The following is a 21,313-nucleotide window of genomic DNA, read 5'->3' on the forward strand; positions in this document are numbered from 1 at the left end:
CTCATGTTGCTTACCCTGAAAGAGAATAACCAATGGTGAAATAGGGATGCACATATGGATTGCTGCATTTTGCTAGCTTTGGGGTTCCAGGTGATAATATCGTAGCACCATCAATCATCCATATGGAAGCACCAGTGCATTGTCCTCAGTAACAAAAATGTTTTGTATTCACAGATTATTCCAAGGTTCACTTAACACAACTTTTGGAAAAGGCAGAAGTGATTGCAGGCCGTATGCTTAAATTTTCAGTCTTTTATCGGAATCAGCACAAAGAATATTTTGACTACATCAGGTAAGCAAAGGCAAAAAGAGCCAGCTTTTCAGAGATGCCTGACTACATGTGGAGGAGATGATAAGAGCATGGCTTTTCCCACTGATAAGTGACCAGGAAGCGCTCAACACGTCAGATCTAGGAGCAACCTGCTTCTTAATTAGCAACAGTTCCCTCTAAGTGTTATCATTGATAAGTGAATAGTAGGTTGCACCAGTGGTGGGTTTCAAACATTTTTACTACCAGTTCTGTGGGCTAGGCTTGGTAGATGTGGCTTGGCTTGGTGGGCATGGCAGTGGAAGGATACTGCAAAATACCCATTCCCTCCCCACTCCATTAACCGGCTTTCAAGCTCTGTTCTCAACCAGAGCTTGAAAGACCCAACCAATCAGCTGGGACTCGGGAAGAAGTGAATAGATGGGGGTGGGGCCAGCCAGAGGTGGTATTTGCCTGTTTTCCGAATTACTCAAAATTTCTGCTATCGGTTCTGGCAGAACTGGTCAGAATTGGCTGAATGCCATCTCTGGGTTGTACTCTTCAGTAGATTTATTTCCAATATTCTTGAAATCTAAAAAAAGCAAAGCAGTTCTACCAGATACAGCTTTAAAAACAGGAAAGCCAAGTAGTTATGATATAGAAGTCTGATGTTCAGGAAAAATTAACGGTGATGTCTTGTCTTGGAGTGGCTTCATTGCTGGCCTGGGATGAGCTCATCTGGCACTGGGGGTCGCTGTGCTGCCATCCCGAAAAGAGTTGCTCTGCTGCACCTCCTTGTAAAATGGTTCATCTCAACTTTAAATGATGTTCCTCTCAGAACCTCTGAGAGGTGTAAAATCCACAATCTTGGTTCTGAGAAATAAAAAACAACAACACAGACAATGAACCTCATCTAAAGTTTTCTTCACCTCAATGCATGGAAGGCATAGAAGAAGATAGAAGAAGACAAAGTAGAACTAGAACTCATCCTATGGCATTAAAGTTTCCCCTTTGCCCTAATGGAATGCTTTGCTTTAGGGGCAAACACCTTACTATTTGATGTAGCACAATCTTTAGCCCTCTGTCCGAATCCAGTGACTCTTCGGAAGGGGACAGAAGTAGGTCGACTGCGATGTAGATTGTTGCAACTTTCTAATTGTACTTTCTATTCTCAAAATAAGAGGGCTGCTTTTGGTCTCCCAGTCAATATCACACACTACCTAAAATTAGAGACCCTCTCCAATAAGATAACACAGCTCCCCGATAAAAGCAGATTTGGTTTCTGCCAACATCTGTATTGTCCAGTTTCTCTGCATAAATGCAAGCAGGGTGAGGGTTGAGCAATAGGGGTCTGCATGGTCCCCATGCTCTAATGCAGGCGTCTCCAACTTTGGCAAGATTAAGACTTGTGGACTACAACTCTCAGAATTCCTCAGCCAGCTTTGCTTAAACGTGTTAAGGTTGGAGACCCCTGCTCTTAATGCCACTGTGAACTTAACGTGTTCCCCGTCCTTTATTTCTAGAGAGCAGCATGGAAGCATCCTGCAGCCCTCAGTTAAGGATAACAGCGGCAGCCATGGCTCTCCGATCAGCGGGAAGCTGGAGGGGATCTTTTTCAGCTGCCACACCGAATTCAACACTGGAAAGCCCCCCCAAGATTCGCCTTACGGAAGATACAGGTTTGACATTGCAGCCGAGAAACTTTTCAACCCAAACACAAATTTGTACTTTGGGGACTTCTACTGCATGTACACGGCCTACCACTATGTCATTCTTGTCCTGGCCCCCGTCGGCTCGCTGGGGGACGAGTTCTGCAAGCAGCGCCTGCCCCAGCTGAACTTGCAGGATAACAAATTCCTGACCTGCACCGAAGAAGACGGAGTCATGGTTTACCACCATGCGCAGGATGTCATCTTGGAAGTGATTTACACTGACCCGGTCAGTCTCTCCCTCGGCACAGTGGCAGAAATCACCGGGCACCAACTCATGAGTTTGTCCACTGCCAATGCCAAGAAAGATCCAAGCTGCAAGACATGTAACATCAGTGTGGGACGCTAATTTCTATCTCCACCCTCCTTAGGACCCTCCTCCGTTGCCTACGCCCTCTCTCCACCCTCCACACAGACGCATGACGAATGTCCTCCTACCCAGAAGCAAGCCCCCGTGACCCATTTCTTCAATGGTTCCTCTCTGAGCAGAGCTACATGTTCCAGCCAAGCTAGGTCAGCCCCCTAGATGGCATCCAGTGAAGTATCTTTCTCCCCTTCTGCCCTACAGCATTGAAGCCGAGCATGCTGGCCGTTGTACCCACAGCTTATGTGCTTCCCCTGTCCTGGTTGGATGCTGCTGGTGGGACACAGGATGGGATGGCATCACCGTGCCAGTCAGTGGGTCCCCGTGTCATGGGGGAGAAAGCAAAGGAGCCCCACGTGGAGACAGTATTACCTGCAGCCGCCCTGTGTAACATGTAGTTCTGCCCTTTGGTATTTCCCACGTTCCTCCCCTCCTGATCGGCCACTGCTTTCAACTGTTCAAAATCTTGAGGGTATTTTAGTTTTCTTTTCTTTTTTTCCCTAGCAACCATTTATACATCTAGGTGCTGCAATTGGTGTTAATTTGTCCCTCCTCTCTCCATACTGCCAAATGTAACAAATCTATATAAACAAGCTTGAGTAAAATAAAATTTCCTGGCTTCTAAATGGTGTTTAAATATGCATTCATTTTAACCTGCTGAACAACTTAACTGGAATATTTCTAAACAGCATGAACAGGTGTAATAATGGCAGCATGATTAACTCTCACAAGCCTAGGAAAAGAAAAATTGTCAGCACTTCCAATGTGTCGTTTGACAGTGTTATTTATGTTATTTATATGAGCTAACAAACAAACGGAAGACCTGTGTTTCATCATAATAGAAAAATATTTTATTTGTACTGTTGTATAAAATATTATACAATCATATAGAATATATAGATGGCATTTTAATAGCAACTGTACACATGTCATGACAGCATTTTCCCCTATCAAAGATGTAGTTTGTAAACTTCAAATACTTGTGTATCTGTTCCTGTTGCTCTGACATGAGTTTTAATTAAAACAGATTTATGAAGGAGACCATTCTGGTTCAGTTATAAATGATGCAGCCAACGACACTAAAACATCAATTGCCATAGAAACAAACATACATACAAACAAACAAAAAAGTCCACTTAGTTTAGTCATGGGACACGTACCTTTCCCAAATCATTAAAAGATTCCTTTCCCCCCCCCCCTCTCTTTTTTTCTTTTTTTCTCTTTTTTTAGAAATCATGCTTCAACTTTTACATATAGTGACCTACAGACAAGGTTGGTGGATAATGGAATTCATCCAATGCCTTCCTTGATGACCCTATAGCAGAAAGAACAGTAGGCCCTGCCCAACGTTTGCATAAAACTCTGGTTGGAGGGATATTTCCCTGGCCTCCCTCACCATTTCTGATGTTGTGAAATCATTGCCCTCCACACAGGAACATCTCACCTGCTCCTGTACTCTCCCACATCTCTCTTCAGCTGTGGGACTCCTCCTTCATCTAGGGCACCAGAGTGACAGGACCAAGGGCTCTGCCTCTCCTTTGTGTGTCATCATTACAAAGAGATGAACCCCAAAGGCTAAAGACAGTACGCTTCTGTTCCTGGAGTCTTCTTTGAATCTGGTTGACATTAAACCTGTGTTCCTTGGGATGTCTCCTGATTGTCCACCCCAGTCATGCTCCATATAGAAGTGATCTATTTTAAGTTGTGAGAATAACTCGCTTATAAAATCTATTCCTTTGTAACCTCAAGTTGGCACGAACCAGCCATGTATATATTATTCTAGCCTATAGTAAACCAAATTAGAAAACCCAACCATCCACCATTCGTAACCATGACACTTAGATTAAATATCTGCATACATCATAATGCAATAAACTATTATCACTATAACAGAGTACCTTGGCGATCATCACATGTGAAATATTAAGATCCTACAAAGTGCATGCTTTCAAACAAGCTTTGGTAATCATAAAAAGCAACGTTTTATAGTATTGTGCTACAGAAAAGTGCTACACAAATAAAGATTAGAATGGACCACCAAGTAGTTTGTTTTGTTTTGGTTACTTTCAACCAAGTCGTGGAGGTTTCTCTTGAAGAGGATGGGGTAGTTTACAAATCCTGAAATGTATTGGCTACTCTTTCCTGTTTAAGGGTTCCTCCCCCACCCTCCCCCACCCCGTAAATGCCTAATCTTCCTTCTTAAAAACTGTGTCAAACTGTGCAAAAATTGATTTTCACTACTTAATTTCTGCACTAAACTTCTGCTAAAAACACCTTTTTAGCCCACAACTTTTTCCTGATTAATTTGCATCCTTCTGAATTCACCCCTTGTGTTGGGTGGTGCATGGAAAGGTCAAAACAGAAATGCTACAGGGATTAAAATGAGAGACGTGTTTGGTCTTATCCCCGTTAATCTGATTAAAACGTCTTGGGCCGAGAGTGATCAGAAAGGACAAAGTTGCTACGGTCATCTTTTTTGTCACGTGGGAGCCTCACACAACCTTGCCAATCTTCAACGGACTTTAAACTTCTTTTATTAAACTTTTCCTACTGTCTCGGTATCTGTTGTATGTTCCTTTCCATAGCTGGAAAGTCATTTCTTTGGTGAACGGATATTCTTTTCCCATCCACAGATATGAGATAGGAAAACTGCTGCATTTATTTATTTTTTAGCTTCTTAATGCATAAGTACATTATCCTCAGAAGGGATGGCACATAACTCTGACCTGTAAAACACTTATCTTTTCTACTCCTAAAATAAACAAGTTCTAGATATTTGTATATATCAAGCAGAGTTCCACCAAATCACCTCTCATGTTAACATTTACTTCAGGAATATTTATATTGTTTTGCTCTTGTATTCCCTTGGGAAAGCTACTTTATCCAGGAACTCTGGATGTGACCAGTGGCCACATTATCCTGTTGGCTGTGGTAGCCCATGAGCTCAGGAGCAAAGCAAGCACCACAACATTAATCAGAAAACACAAACAAATGGACATACCCAACTGGGAGAAAGAGAAGCATGGAGAAATAAGGTCCAAAATCACAATGAAGGATAATGAAGATGAGAACAACCATTTTAAAGTATCTCCCCACTGAGTGTGGAAAGCCAGCAACTGACATAAACACACGGCAGGATTCAGGCTCCGTAGCCACTGATTAGAAGCATACAGCTTGTGAGGGTGAATTTCTCCTGCTGTTGCTTTCACCCACATTACAATCTAAAGTACTGAAAAACTGACAATACCTGTGTCACAAACCATCCCAAGAAGGAAGGAGCTTCCAACAATAAGACAGTCAATGTTGTTGAATTTTCAAATCTGTTTTCTTGCAAAGCAACCTCAAAGCATATTTACCCACTAAACCAATTTCAACCATCGCTGGTGAGAGATTTGTTCTAGAAGATGCAGGGTAATGTCTAATTTAAAAGAACTTTAAAATAATGGGGCACTAGCACTTTGGTTCTGCTTTTACAAGGCATTCTTGTCTTCAGCACTTCTCCATACAGTATATGAGTTTCCTCAAAGAATTCTTGCCCAAAGATGGGGAGTTTGGGGAACTGAAGATATCTGGGATAGGGAGGGGACACATTTATTGAAGACTGTATATATGACTTTATCATGTATACCTTTAGTTCACATTGTTTTCTAGTTGATTATAATTAGTTATGGGTACCAAGTCAAACTTTAAGGCACGGGTCTAAATTTCCAAAGATACTCTACAAAAGTATCTTCTCTTGGTCTACAACTGTCATAGGCTTTAGGAATGGTGGAGTTTAATGCGACCCATCATCAAGATGCAAGGATGGGGAAGATGGTGATAGACAAGTATCACAAGCAAACTTCACCTGAAACTTTGGATTCATATCTAAAATAGTCACACTTACATGCTTAATACAGTGGTTAACTCCTCCACCCGTCACCCTTCCATATATGGATGACCTTCTCCTAAACTAACATCAAAGGATAGCCCTGAGCCATTAAAAAGTAGCCAATAACTTAATGATTACCAATTATACAGGGAGTGACCTCCATGCCAGCATGCACAATGCCAAAACAGAACAGATTTCTACAGCTGGGGAGGGGATGAACCTTCCAAACTTGCAGGGATTGTTTTAAAAGTCCCACCAACCTTCCTGCTTGTATGGCACTTGGAACAGGACGTGGTCACACAGCTGACCTTAGAGAGGCTAGACAGAAGGGATGGATGGGAAAACAGTGTGTTAAGCCTGGGAAACAGATTGATTCTTCCCTATTTCACTAGAGCATATGTAATGGGAAAGGAAAACACAGTCAAAAGTCTCTGTCTCTCTCCCTTTCCCCCCCTCTCTCTCCCTCCCTCCCCCCCTCTCTCTCCCTCCCTCCCCCCCCCTCTCTCTCACTTCACTTCCATCTCTGGCCTCCGAAGGAGGAGAAACTGAACTCTCTACATGGGGTTCCCTTCCCCACTGTGACGTCTTGGGACTTCTGGAATCACCTTTCAGTTCTTCCTTTCCTACGGCTGATTTTCAGTGCCAGAAGAAGAGAAAACAACTTGTGTGCAAAGAACAAGGATGAGATAATATGGGAAGGAAAGAGGGGAAATCCATATTCCATTTACTCCAAGCAGAATCTTATAAATCAGCAGTCACCAACTGGTGGTCTGTGGACCACTAGTGGTCCATGAGAAAATTTTGGTGGTTCACAGAAAAATCTTTGCATCTTTACATTTTTTTATATTGCACTAAATCAGGGATCCTCAAACTATTGCCCCTGGGCCGGATACGGCCCACCAAAGCTCACTGACGGGATGGGGTCCTTCAGGCACTTAGCTTGGCTGCCTGTTTAGTAACTCCAGCCCTTCCCTCCCTCCCTCCCTGGGAGTCCAGGCACTTCAGTGAGCATTGTGTGAAACTTCAGCCGGGTTCCTCAAAAGACAGAGTTTGCAGGGGGCCGATCTAGCGCCCAAGCTGGCTACAAGACAAATATTCATTCTTGGCCTTATTTGAGATTCCTATCTGCAATGGACAGCAAAACTATGGTTGATCCCAGGCGCTTCTCTCCGCTAACAGGTTGCCAAGCTAAGTGCCTGAAGGACCCCATCCCATCACTAATTCATATTAGCGATCCACAAGATTTAAAATTATGAATTTAGTGGTCCCTGAAGTCCGAAAGGTTGGTGACCCCTGTTCTAAACAGCAGGTGAGAATCCACAGTATAGTCCTTCATATGGCATTAGATCCCCTCTGACCTTTTATAGAGAGGATGGGGCAGGTGGAATTTGGTTCCCACCAGCTTCCCACAGGCAGCTTAAACCCAAAAGAGCATGGGTCCTTCTTGGTTTTATGGGACAGATGGGGAGGTATGGTTTTTCCCAAATCCTGGCTCTGGGATGGAAGAGAATTAGTCAGCACACCTACATGCCCACTTAAACTCACACACAAATGCAAATTTATTTTTAGACACACATACACCCCCAAGTGATCATGGAGGCTGGATAAACTAGTATTTTTGTTTCAGCAGAATGGTTTCTATGATAAAGCTCAGACCAATTTTATAAAGTCAGAAAGCAGTGTTGAAGTGTCCAAGAGAGAAATTGGTCCACTTTTCACTGCATTTTCCCTATGAGTCCATGTTTGTACACTCTTAGTAGACATCACAATGCAAACTGAAGAGAACTCCATCACTCAGTCAAAAGTAGTTGTACACTTCATGAAAAATCAGGAAACTAGGCCAATCTAGTTAGCTGTCTGCAGAGTCAATAGTTCAGAAGACAACCTGTTCCTTCAGTAAGAAAGAGTACAAGAACCCATCCAGCTATTTTCCAAATGATTCCCTCCCTGTCTGAATCAAACATTCCCCTTCTCAGGGCTTCTCCATCACTTCCACAGCCTGGACTGAACATTCTACGTGTCTTTGCAGCATCCAGAATCTTTCCCAGAGTACATGAGTGGCAGAGCAGAACAAGGCCACTTTGGGAAGGAGACATCTCTTGAACATCAATTGACCCAAGGTTTAACTAAAATATAAGCCTCTGCAAGGCAGGGACAATGCATACAGATGACTTTCTGATTGCTGGGCTTCTCAATACAACCCATCAAAAAGCATTATGTTCTAATCCACCCAATCCCTATTTAAGAAAAGTCAGAAGTGGTAAAAACACAGAACGCGGATATGCTGATGTCCGTAACAGAGAGGGAAATTGCAGTATAAACACTTCAGCTGGATAAACACAAAACTGATCCAGCTTTGGCATCAACCTCGCACCCTAAATTCTCTCTATAGCAAGCTGAAATCTGCAAACAACTGCATTTTCCCAAAAAAAATCCTTCAATGTGCACAGAACAACAGTTCACCCACCCTTTTAAAAATTATTGCATAATTTAGTCCTGGGGACTGAGAACTGGTCTCATAGCCCAAATGCTCCCTACTGGCCCTTTAACATTTTTGTAAGAATTATTGTGAAAATTTCACTAAGCATTGCTCATGTCTTTGCATCAAAAGCACCAAATGCTGCCTTCTTGTTTACCAGAAAGAGAAAGGAAGATGGACAAAGATGAAGATTCTCAACAGCCGAACTCTGTACTTTAGCACCATGTATTCTGATTTGCAATTGCAATTTGGGTGACTAACCCATGTTACATAATTCATGACATCCTGATGAGTAGGACATCGTGACAGCTTCCATCAGATGTCAATGCTTGGTGACGCTCCTTATGTGGAATTATAGCATTCTTGCCAAAAAGTGGTGAGAGGCAGGCAGTGGGTGATACCAAGATTCCTGAATTGGCCCTTTCACAAGATTACTGAATCTTGGAAAATCTCCCTGAATCTACGAATCTCGTGAGATTGCAATGCCGGAAGGGCAAACAACTTACAAGAGACTTGTCATTTTGTGGTTCTTGGTAAGATTGCTGGAATATCTCAGGCATAGGGGAGATTGTGCAATTAATTTGGAAGGGTTAATTGAACTGGGATTTCATAATTATGAGGTTTTGCCCTCCTAGAATTCATAATTTTGGACATACCAACAAAGCTCAGCTGTATACAACACATGGGCTTCCCTCTGGAAAGCGCAGATCAAAGAAACAGCTCATCTTGCTTACTCCTTTTCCCTTGCAATGTTCTGAGCATCGTTGTTCAAATGATGGTGGCCAGATAGTTTGGATATCAAGTATCCAAAATACATTCCAGCAGAGCTTTCAAAGACCCAAGAGCTTCCCAAGCCACCTTCTTGAAATTGCATAGGGCTTCCCTTTAGCTCAGCAGCAGGCAAATGTCTAGATGAAAACAGACTCTGGAAATAGGAGAGAATTCACAGAAAAGAGCCTGACCTCCATCCAGTCACTCCTTCCTTGGGCAGTCTCATGCCTGCTCTGTGACCTTTCTGCTGTGCTCACCTGAGCATTATCACCTTAAGGAAGCGCAAGAGCAAATCACTGGGCAGAAAGAGCCAGGCATTCTCTTTCCTCACATCAGGAAGTTTTACTGGCTTCAGATGGTTTTGGAGACATCATGTTTGCTGATGAGAACCTCCAGGAGGCGGAGTTTGGCCTTGATGTGCTTGTACTGCAAATATTCCTCTGAAACGGAGATCCGGTCTTCCTTCTGGGGACTCCTGAGAAACAAGAAAATGGGCATTCAGACCTCAAGGATTCACAACGTCCCTCCGACCAGGAGACCAACCATGCATTGCTTTAGCCAGAGGAGTCGAGAGATGGCAGGGGAGCAGGCAAAATCTGAATTACAGCCAAGGAAATATCTGCCACCCCTCCAATCCCAGGAGATTTAGATGTTTATTTGCAAAAATTAGTCTCAAGATTAACAGTAACAGAGTTGGAAGGGACCTTCAAGGTCATCTTCTTGTCCAACCCTCTGCTCAGCAGGAGACCTATACTAGGGATTCGAACCGCCGACCTTTCTGATTGACAAGCTCAGCTCTTAGCCAAAAGGCTATAGATATCCTGTGAGGCAGACAGTTCCACTTTCTCTTCTGGGGCTTTCTGAGAACTTATTTTCTTTAGGGCTGTCTTAACGCATGGGCTGATGGGCACTTGCCCATGGGCCCCACGAGCATAAGGGCCCCATATTAATCTGTGTCTGTTAACCCTTCAATGCACCTTGTATCATATAAATACAGCAACATATGTATTACATTTTACTGCATTTTTTAATTAATACTAATATATGTATATGCAAATATATGTTTAATTTTATCAACCATTCATATTTTTATTTCTGTGAGTAGTTGTCGTAGGGGCTCTAGTACACTACTTTGCTCGGGGGGCCTATAATGCTGTTAAGATGGCCCTGACCTGAATGGCAGCAAGTATACATTGCTAATAAAAACTGCAAATCATCACAAGGGGTGGCTTGAGGCTTAGCTGGACCCACAAGAGGACAATTCCTGGCCAAGCCTCTATTTCCTGCTCTCCTCAAGGGAGAGGGGGGAATTATCAGCTACAGAAAAGGGAGGGGGAAAACAAGTAATGGGAGCCATCATTGCCCCAATAATATCCTCAAAGCTCACAATTCTTGTGAATTTCTCCCCCACCAGAGATGATGGTGGGAAAAAAAGTTATGTCTCTAAGAATTGACGCTACGCATGATTGCACCCAGTGAAAATGATTTATTTGGGGGTGAGTCAACAGAGTCGCCCATGCTTTGCAAAAGAGCTACCTCTTCTAGTTATAAATGGCATGCACCCCCTTGACATGATCCTTTCTAGCAGAGGTGGGTTCCTACAGACTGGCCGGATAGGTAGTGGCGCTGGTGGACATGTGACCGTACCGGTTCTATCCTCTGCACCGCCATCTTTATTTTCTGTTCTGCACATGCGCAGAACAATCTTCATTGAAAAAAATATCATTTTCCCCCTTTTTTAATGGTGTGCGCATGTCAGTCCGACAGAAGTCCCAGAGATGGGTCGTTTTTTGCAAAAACGGAGGTGTTTTTCCCTTCCCCCAGCCCTGCTGAAGCCTTGCAGAGTGTTCCTGGGGGCCGGGGAGGACAAAAACTTTTTTTTTCTTACTGGGTAGTTTGCAGGCGCTCCCTTAGTTCCAGCAAGGTTGGAGTCTCCCTCCCTGTCAAAACTTTTTGCCACCGTTTCAGTGGGCATAGCTTGGTGAGGAGGTCATGTGACTGAGTGGGCATGAGTGACGTCACGTTGACCACACCTACTCAGTCACATGCCTCCCCATTTAGCCATGCTCACCAAACCAGTAGTAAAAATTTTTGAAACCCACCCCTGCTTTCTAGGTATTATATTTGGGAAGGGGATCCTTTCTTATTGATGCCCCCAATTTCCAAAGTCCATTTGTCAAGCACACAAAAGGGGGCCTCTCTTGCATGTTGCTTATTGCTGCAAAGTTAAGGAAGAGTCAAGACTGTCTCTTCTATTAGATCCTTTGAGTTGGTGGTTGATGATGTTATATTATTTATGTATTTCAACCATTTTCTATTATTTTTTCTACCTGAGGCCCCTGCAGGTCAAAAAGTAGGGTAGAACTTGAAACAAACAAATGAGTTGGTTTCAAAGCTATTTTCATCTAGCTTCTTTTTAGAAGATTGCCGAAGTTGTAAGTGACATGCAAATAATCCTGCAGAATGACAATCTCCAAAGTCTGCATTGTAACCTCAGTGCTCTCCTACCAGTTGCTCATGTGCTCTGAGGATAAAAATGTTATCATTTCCAGGAACACCAGCTGTCTAGACTGAAAGTACCATTCTTCCCATTTCACACATTTGCAGGTGGCTACTTTCTGCCATTATACTGTACAGGAATCAAAATGGCTGGAATCGAAAGGTGCAATCAGGGATTGGTTTCAATTTTTTTTACTAATGGTTCGGTGGGCGTGGCTAAATGGGGGGCATGTGACTGAGTGGGCATGGCCAACTTGATGTCACTCATGCACACTCAGTCACATGACACCCCCCCCCCTCACTAAGCCATGCCCACGGAAACGGTGGCAAAAAGTTTTGACAGGCAGGTGGGGCTCCAGCCTCACCGGAGCTAAGGGAGCATCTGTAAACTACCTAAAAAGAAAAAAAGTTTCGGTCCTCCCCGCCCCCCAGGAACACTCTGCAGGCTTCAGGAGGGATGGGGGAAAGGGAAAAATGCCCCTGTTTTTGTGAAAAATGGGTGGAAAACGGCAAAAATTGAAAAAATATAATTTCCCTCCTTTTTTAATGGTGTGTGCATGCCAGTCCCAGAGAACTCCAAGAGATGGGCCGTTTGTCACAAAAATTGGGGCATTTTCCCCTTCCCCCTGCCCTGCTGAAGCCTGCAGGGTGCTTCTGGAGGCTGGGGGAAGGGAAAAACATCTCCATCTTTGCAACAAACGGCCCATCACTGGGACCTCTCTGGGACTGGCATGTGCACACCATTAAAAATGGGGGCGAAATTACAATTTATCAATGAAAATTGTTCTGTGCATATGCAGAACAGAAAATAAAAATGGTGCCACTGAGGATAGAACCGGTACGGTCACATGTCCACCGGAGTTACTACCTATCTGGCCGAACCAAACCATACTTGTAGGAACCCATCTCTGGTGCAATCTACCTCAGTGTCAACAAAAAAAACATTAATACCTTTCTCGATTATCACAAGCCTGGAAAATACTAACAAGCCAATGCCGTGATTTTTCCAACCCATTACAAACTTCCTGTGGTGAACCATTATTTGGGGGAGGTTAACAGTGGCTTAAATCAGGATCTGCCCATCCGTGATTCAGATTGAACATGCACACAACTGTCTCACCTTCCTGTTTGTCTAAAGAACTCTTCTTCAAATTCCCGTAATACTTTCCTTATCCTTTTCTTGTCAGCTCTAGTTTCTCTGAGATGTTCCAGAAGGACAGGCCTGCAAAAGAAGAACTGGAATTTTAAGATCTGAAGGATTGGGAAACTCCTAAGGGGATGGATGGTTGAGCAAATCAGGATCCCAAATAAGCATGCTGCATGATCGGCTGCCCCTGGAGACGCTCCTTGAGATGGATGCACACAACTGCTTCTTAGAAAAGATTCCCTATCTAGTTCAAAACTGTGTAATAGAAAAGAGCCGTGTATTTACGATTACTTGGTAGGAGGAGAAACATCAACCTTATTTTATGTAGTTTTCTCTCTGGTAACGCTATGCTGCTAATTGGGGCACACAAAACCTTTGCCAGACCTATCCTTGAATACTGCTCACCTGCCTGGAACCCACACTGCATTTCAGACATTAAAACTTTAGAGAAGGATCAGAGGTATTTTACAAGAAGAGTACTGAACTCCTCTGCTCGTAATAAAATCCCATCTGCCACCAGGCTTGAAATTTTAGGCCTGGATAATCTTGAACTACGCCGTCTACCTTCCAACCTGAGCTACTTTTACTTCAACTGCAATAACACAAGGACTATCAATAGATACAAACTAAATGTAATCCGTTCTAATCTTGACTGCAGGAAAAACGATTTCAACAATAGAGTAGTAAATGTCTGGAACCCCCTACCTGATCCTGTTATTAGTTCCTCTAACCCCCATACCTTTGACCTTAAGCTGTCTATCCGTGGACCTTACACATTTCTTAAGAGGTCCCTAAGGGGGCGTGCATAAGCGCACCAGCGTGCCTACCATCCCTGCCCTACTGTCCCCATTTATATGTACCCTTTTTATGTGTTTATGGCTATGTTTTGCTTATTTATATCCATTTGTTTTCAAGTGTTTTCATACTTGTTTCCTTGTACTTGTTGGCAAATTAAAAATAAATAAAATTTACACCAATTGTGCAGATTTGCATTGTGCCCTAATGATCACTCTGAACACAATCAATAAAGTGAATGATGGCACTTCTTTTCACTACTCTTTCCTATGATCACTTAATAAGCTTGATTGATAAACAAACAGACAAAATCCCCGATGCCAACCGGTGCATTGTCATTTTAACAAGGGGGAAGTTGACACTCACATGGTGGCCTCATGTAAATTGGACATGAGGGTTGGCTGTTTCATCACTTTCTTTTCACCCTGAGGTGAAACTAAGGCGGGTTCATTCTCCTCATCCGAGTGACCCATCTGTGCCTGAGGAGGCCGGTAGAGAGACCTAGTGGAACTACTCTGAGGTTCTTCATCAGAATCTTCCTCCTCCTGCTTGGAACAGGGAAAAAGAGTTATCAGGGTCCCTCACTCCTTACCCACCCATCGTTCATATGAAGGAGACTAGAACATTCATTCCAGAGAGTAAAAATTATATGAATAAACAGACTGGCTTGGTTTCTATTCAAGTATTACAAATGTTGGTTGCCCAAGGCTTTCCTTGTGTTAGAAGCTGCAGGCACTTATGAAAGATCTTAGTCCTCATTATTAGAAGTGTAAATAAATCACACTTTAACACCATGTCTAACACTTTCTGAGTCATATGTTTGTTGTTCTCTGAGACTAATTATCCTTAATGGATGTCCCAAAGATGCTTTTCCAAAGGGAAATGGACTTTCTTGGTCTTTTTTTCCTTGAAAATGTTTTGCTTCTCACCCAAGTAGCTTCTTCAGTTCTGACTGTCTTTAATGAAATTCTTTCAGAAGAAAGAATAACTGAGCAATGGGCTTTCTCCATGCAAGTAACCACAATTATATCTACACCCCAGTGGTCACCAACAGCATGCACTATCCATAACTGTTAAGAATTGGGCAGAAATTACTTTGATACTACAAACCAGTGATCCCAATCCAGCCTTATTTGAAAGTATGTCCAAGTAGGTTCCCTGGGTTTTATTTCCTGAAGAATAAATGTAGTGACGAGACCCTTATGCATAAAACAAAAGCTAACGCACAACTTGAAGAGAGCCTACAAGAAACATCATCGGATGTGATGCATTTCTTCACACGATCCTCACGAGACTTACAATAGTTGTAATCAAAGAGGGTGTTGATAGAAGCTGCTTTATAATTCTGTATCTTTCATAAAGAGGCTTCATCAAACTCCTGTCTTGCTGGTTAGCCTAGAAAGAAAAAGTAAGGAGCACCAGGTTGGCTCTGAAGAAACACCTGAAATTTCTTCTTAAAAGTCACAATCCGTCAACGGAAGTCTCTATGTCAGGGATGTCCAAACTTGGGAACTTTCAGACTTGTGGACTTCGACTCCCAGAATTCCCCAGCCACCCATGCTGGCTGGGGAATTCTGGGAGTCGAAGTCCACAAGTCTGAAAGTTCCCAAGTTTGGACACCCCTGCTCTATGTGGATTTTTAAATTCCAACACGAGGAATGTGAGGCACAAAACACAGTGATACTTCTGTGCTGTTGGGATATCGTTTGTCCCAATTTTAATATTGTTCTACGCTTTGATAAAATAAACACGTTTATCAGAACTGACTCTATATTCACCTTGCACGCAATGATTTTTTTTCCTCCAAGTATTTAAATATATAAGACATAAGTTTGTGATTTGTAGTACCTTGTGTTAGAGAAGCACCACTTCCAATCAGAAGTTGGACTGCTGCTTCACCATTCCTTGCTTAGCAGCAAACTGGCATACTGTAATTCACTTTCCCTGCCTAATCTTTCCCTCTGGCAACTGCAAAAAAAAATTATAACTAAATGTCGGTCATGCCACGGTAAGACTGGCAGATCTTGGTCATTCCAGGCAAATCCCTTGCTGTCCATACTCTGCAATCTTAGGACATGATCCTGCACCACTTCAACATTTCAAGGGAGAATCAAGGAAGTATTACAAGGGAGGAGCCTCCGGTAAGATGAATGATATATTGGTACCAGCTTGATTTAGTTCATGGCAGCTCCTCAAAACTGTTGGAAGAGGTTTCAAGAAAAGTCCTCCTCTCTGACAGAAATTGCATATTCAGAGTACCAGTTGGGCTGTTCTAGGCAGAAAAAAAATGGGCTTTGAATTGAGGTGAGTGGGCAGATCTCTGCCTCAAAAAGGGTTAAAACTGAATGCTCCACAAGACATTTAACATTCCTAGACAAATGTGCTAATCATATGCTAGCTAGGCACAAAATCTTGTACATTTCTAAATGTTCAGCTCAGTTCTTAACTGAAAGGTGTATCACAGATTTTAAAACATATTTTGCAGGGAAATATACAAACATTGGGAAAAAAATTCAGTAAGAGTATATTTAAATATTCAGATGCATTTTTGCATTTGAAAACATCTGTATATTAATGCACAAATGAACTTATCAGTAAACATACACCAAAGGGACACAGACCCAAACCAGACTGACATGTCCTTCTCGGCTATCAACCGTCAACTATAATCCATCTTCAGTGGAGAACATACAACATATACATTGAGGATTGTCGCACTAAGACACACAAGCCCAAGTATTGATAAAGGAACAAGCTGTGCTAGAGAACCCATAAAAGGTCAAAATGGTATTGCAGAAGAACATAGTCCATAAGTGCAGATCCAGTAGACAAGAAATAGATAAGAGGAAGAGTTAAGCTAGTTTAATAAAGGAGGGGGGAGAAACCATGTAAGCCTTTGGCCTGTAGGTGAGACACAGTCCAGAGCAACCTTTAGTGTGGTTTGCAATGGGTGAAAAAGTATGTCAAATTCACCAAAATTTCCCCAATTGCTTTTCCATTTTTGCTAATTGCACAATGGTTTGGATGTAAGCTCCAAAAGCTGCTTCCAGGCACAAGAGGCCTTGAAGCAGTATCTGCCTGCAACATCTCAAAGCCCTTCTAGTTTGCTTGGTGAGAAGAGAAGCATCGTTCTAGACCAGCAACTATATGAGGACTTAGGTATGGATGGAAGGATGTGGATGGAAGGGAAGGATGGAAATCGTGGTGATGAACAGTTGTGAATGTATGTCTTGATGGTGAAAAAGAGACAACTGTTCCAGACTGGGTTGTTCTATTGCTTCACATCAAGTGGCAGTTTCTACTTGACCTTTGCTGACCTTGAAAGATAAGGTGACTGGTTAGAACTTGGACGGAGACCACCAGGAAACCCCACATTATTGACTAAAGGAGGAAAAATCCCAGAAAGTGGCAATGGCTAAGCCAGGGGTGTCCAAACTTGGGAACTTTAAGACTTGTGGACTTCAACTCCCAGAATTCCCCAGCCAGCCATGCTGGCTGGGGAATTCTGGGAGTTGAAGTCCACAAGTCTTAAAGTTCCCAAGTTTGGACACCCCTGGGCTAAGCACTTAGATATGACGTTCAATGAAAGCTCAGGCTGACTTTAATTTGTTGTTAATTAATCAATTTAAGTGCTTTCTAGCCCTTTCATCTGACCTGTCGGTTGATGTGTTTGGTACCCCTGATTAGTGTGATGGGATATATGTATCAACTGCACAAACCAGTTGGGTGGGAAATGTACCTATATCCAGTGGTCCTGTACTTGTTAAACACAAGGTGTGTCTTCATGAATGTGATGAGATTGATTAGAATAAAACACTCTTGTGTTTTGGGATCAAGGAAGGGTGCCTTCCCTGTTGCTGTGCCCCTCCCCCCTCTGGACTAGCACCCCCCCCCTCAAGATCCATATGGCTTTCATGAATTTCAGAAAGTGTCCCACAGTCACCTGGGGCTGGATAGCTTCAAAATTGTGAGAGATGGATATAGGAGATAATTAAATGAGAAGGTGGGGATAGATAGATGATCGACAGATGATAGATAGACGACAGAGAGAACAATATATGATAGATAGAAGATAGAGGTAGAGACAGATATGATAGAACTAGATATTGTTCAGGAACCTATCAAACATGACATGGTGGAAGGCTCCTTGAAGTACTGGACCTAATTCAGACTGATTTTTGGTGTGTGGGCTGAGGAAGCCATCGCCTGCTGAAAACTCTTTCTAATGGCTAACCTGAAGTTGATCTCTCTTTCTAAGAAATACTTACAGGCCGTCCATGAATGCTTTCAAAATAGAGTAGGCTTTTCTGGAGACTGAGTTTTTCCAAAGCCATTTGCTTTTTTGTCATAGCCTAATTAAAAAAGAATGATTATAGAGAAATTAACAACTGAGTGTTATCTGCTGGAGGGAAATGCGTGCATAAAATAATATGAATGAGTTCACCTGGTTTATAAAAATCACAGGCGGCAATTTTTTTTACTGCAGAATCTGGATGATGCTTTGAAGCTGGCTGACTCATGATAACTATGACCAACCACTAGGTGCCTACCTGCGAAATGCATCTCACTCATCAGCATTTTTACACAGCTGGAAGTGGGCTCTGAATTTTGGTTCTGCAAGATTCATTTTCTCCTTGAACCAGACTGGATATTTTTGGCAGGATTCCTTTAGGTTCATGGAGCTGGGCAGACTTAAGAAGTGCACAGGTACCAATTACCTTTGCCCTTTGGGTTTGTCACAGACCCCCCAAAATTGATCTAATCCAGGGGTGTCAAACTCACAGCCTGCAGGCCAAATGTGTAGCAGTTTTAGCGAAGGGGGGGGAGTTGCAATAAGTCGTGTGACGATGTGTCATCACGAGTTTGACACCCCCTGATCTAAACTAAAAGTAATTTCAATCGCCTACAAGGTTAAATGTGAAGATTCACATTTATGCTTCTAAGGTGGTTTTTGAATTGACTACACCAGCCGCCCCCCAACCTTTTGGGTACCAGGGACCCGTTTTGTGGAGAAAGGTTTTTTTCATGGACCAGAGGGAGCATGGTTTTGTGTACTGCCTGTATCCCATGGATGGGACTTTGCTTGCTTGTGCGGCCTGGTTTCTGGCATGCCACAAACCAGTGCCCAGGGGTGGGCTTCAAAAATTTCAGCAACAGGCTCTCTGCCTGGTTGCTGGGTGGTCGTGGCCATGGTGGGTGTGGCCTAGTCGGCCTCCTGCATCATGGCCGGGAGGGATGGAGCTTTCACCTTCCCCAAGCTCTGGAGGCGTTCCTCAAGTATCTGGGAGGGCAAAAACTGCATCCCCCGGACTCAGGAGGTCCATTTTTCCCCCTCCCTGAGCCTCCGTGTGGGCTCTGCACTTATCTCGCATCCAAAACATGCGACATGGAGACTCCTGGGAGGGGCATGATGGACTGGCAGCTGTGGGATGTGGTGGGCGGGGCCAACCAGGGTTGGGATTTGGAGATTCTCCAAAATGGCCATAACATTAGCTACAGGTTCTCCCGAACCCAGGTGACACTGTAGCAGCCCACCCTTGCCAGTGCCTCTCCATGGACCAAGGGATGGGGGTCCCTGGACTACACAAAGAAGTAAAGGATGGTTGGGGGTGACTTAGACCAGAGTTCCCCAACCTTTCTGGCTTTGTGGGCTGGCAAGAGGGAGAGGGGATGGTTCCATGGGAGTGGCTGGCATGGCTTGTGCAATTGGACTGTGTGCACACGCTTGCCTGCTATTCGCACAATTGGGGATGAGCACATGCACTTCCCTGCCACTTCGGCAGCCTGGTTTCAAATACCATATTTTTCGGTGTATAAGGTGCACCTTCCCCCCCCCCTAAAAGAGCATAGAAATGTTGGTATGTCTTATACACCGAATACAGCCATTTTTGGCCTCCTGAAGCCCCATGTCCGCATCCCATTTTTGCAGAAAACAGGTGAAAAATGGGCTATTTTTCGCAAAAATGGAGGCATTTTTGCCTTCTCCCAGCCTCCAACAGCACTCTGCAGGCTTCAGCAGGGCTGGGGAAAGGCAGAAACGCCTCCATTTTTGCGAAAAACTGCCATTTTCCACCCATTCTTTTCAAAAATGGGGACGTTTTTGCCTTCCCCCAGTCCTGCTGAAGGGCCAAGGAGGAGAAAAACTTTTTTTCTTACTTACCTATTCAAAATCTGCATCTTATATACTGGTGCTTCTTATAGTCCGCAAAATATGGTAGCTTACGGTCCAGCAGTGGGCAGTAGCCCAGAAGTTGGGGACTCCTGACCTAGACAAGTAGCTCAGTTAGTGGCTTGAGGATGAAGACTTGCTCACTCTTTGAGTTCCAATGTCCCTAACCCGCTCCAGATTACAGCCATGGCTCTGATTTGAAAAGCACCACAGGATGGGCCAGTGCTGTCACATGGTATGTAGTACCATGCCACAAGTGACATATTCACCTCTTTACGCAGAGTGTGCAACATGATTTTGACCTCATCATGGCTTCTACCGGAAACCAAAGAGTTTCTAACCTAAACCTCAGAATTTCCAGAATTCACCTTTGGACAACAGGCTACAAGATGATAATTTAAAGCCCATTGTGCTGATGTAGTAAAACATCACAACTGCCACTGTGCCAGGGGAGAGTAATACACATGTGTACCCCAGTGCCAAAGACCACTAATACACCGTTTTGTACCAAGTAATTTGTACCTCTTTGGTTTTTCGCTCATGCGAAGCTCATGGACACACACAGCATCTGCAAATCAGTGTGGAAGGAAGCTCATGAAGGTGACACAACAAGACAGAAGCCATCAGGCAGATGTCAAGCAAGTCAGCAGGTAAACCAGATTTGCTGGTTTAGCAGACCTAGATCGTAAGCTGGAACTGGGTACCTTGATGTTCTCAGGGAGACCGAGCTGCTGTCGCTTCTCTTTCAGTTGCTTCTTCATCACTTCCATGGTTTCCTCCACCGAAGGACCGGTGGGAGAATCTGCTGGATCCAGCCTCCCAGCCTCCCTGGGGCTCTCCGGATAAAAGCTCCTTTGGCTCTTTCTGATGGGGAAGCTCTGCTCTTCTGACATTTTCAGTTTCAGCTCTGTGAGAAAAGTCCATACAATACCTCCACTGCAGTGGCGAAATTCAATTTCTTTTCCTACCGGTTCTGTGGGTGTGGCTTGGTGGGCATGGCAGGGGAAGGATACTGCAAAATCCCCATTCCCTTCCCACTCTGGGGCCAGCCAGAGGTGGTATTTGCCGGTTCTCTGAACTACTCAAAATTTCCGCTACCGGTTCTCCAGAACCTGTCAGAACCGGCTGAATTTCACCCCTGCTCCACTGAGCAAACACTTTCAACCTACAACTTCTCAGTTTGTAAAATGGGGATCACATGACCCCAGGACACTGCAACCACCATAAACATCATTCAGTTGCCAAGCATCCGAATTACGATC

The 21,313-nt window shown here is 43.7% G+C and overlaps 2 protein-coding genes across 3 annotated transcripts in view; one reads left to right on the forward strand and one right to left on the reverse strand.

Moving 5' to 3' along the window:
- The window catches only part of PHYHIPL (phytanoyl-CoA 2-hydroxylase interacting protein like), a 71,159-nt gene extending 64,523 nt beyond the window's left edge, over nt 1-6,636 (forward strand). For both annotated transcript variants that reach the window (XM_081954548.1, XM_081954549.1), the window contains exons 4-5: nt 175-292; nt 1,771-6,636. In XM_081954548.1, coding sequence (XP_081810674.1) covers nt 175-292; nt 1,771-2,305 — 653 coding nt within the window. In that variant the 3' untranslated portion in view covers nt 2,306-6,636. The remainder of the gene's footprint in view (nt 1-174; nt 293-1,770) is intronic.
- FAM13C (family with sequence similarity 13 member C) overlaps nt 6,632-21,313 on the reverse strand; it is a 55,472-nt gene continuing 40,790 nt past the window's right edge. The window contains exons 9-14 of the mRNA XM_081954543.1: nt 20,756-20,958; nt 18,151-18,234; nt 15,182-15,277; nt 14,249-14,430; nt 13,061-13,162; nt 6,632-9,916 (exon numbers count right to left, since the gene is read on the reverse strand). Coding sequence (XP_081810669.1) covers nt 9,793-9,916; nt 13,061-13,162; nt 14,249-14,430; nt 15,182-15,277; nt 18,151-18,234; nt 20,756-20,958 — 791 coding nt within the window. The 3' untranslated portion in view covers nt 6,632-9,792. The remainder of the gene's footprint in view (nt 9,917-13,060; nt 13,163-14,248; nt 14,431-15,181; nt 15,278-18,150; nt 18,235-20,755; nt 20,959-21,313) is intronic.

Source organism: Natrix helvetica, assembly GCF_964273705.1.
Source record: "Natrix helvetica genome assembly, chromosome: 5".
Classification (NCBI taxonomy): Eukaryota; Metazoa; Chordata; class Lepidosauria; order Squamata; family Natricidae; genus Natrix; species Natrix helvetica.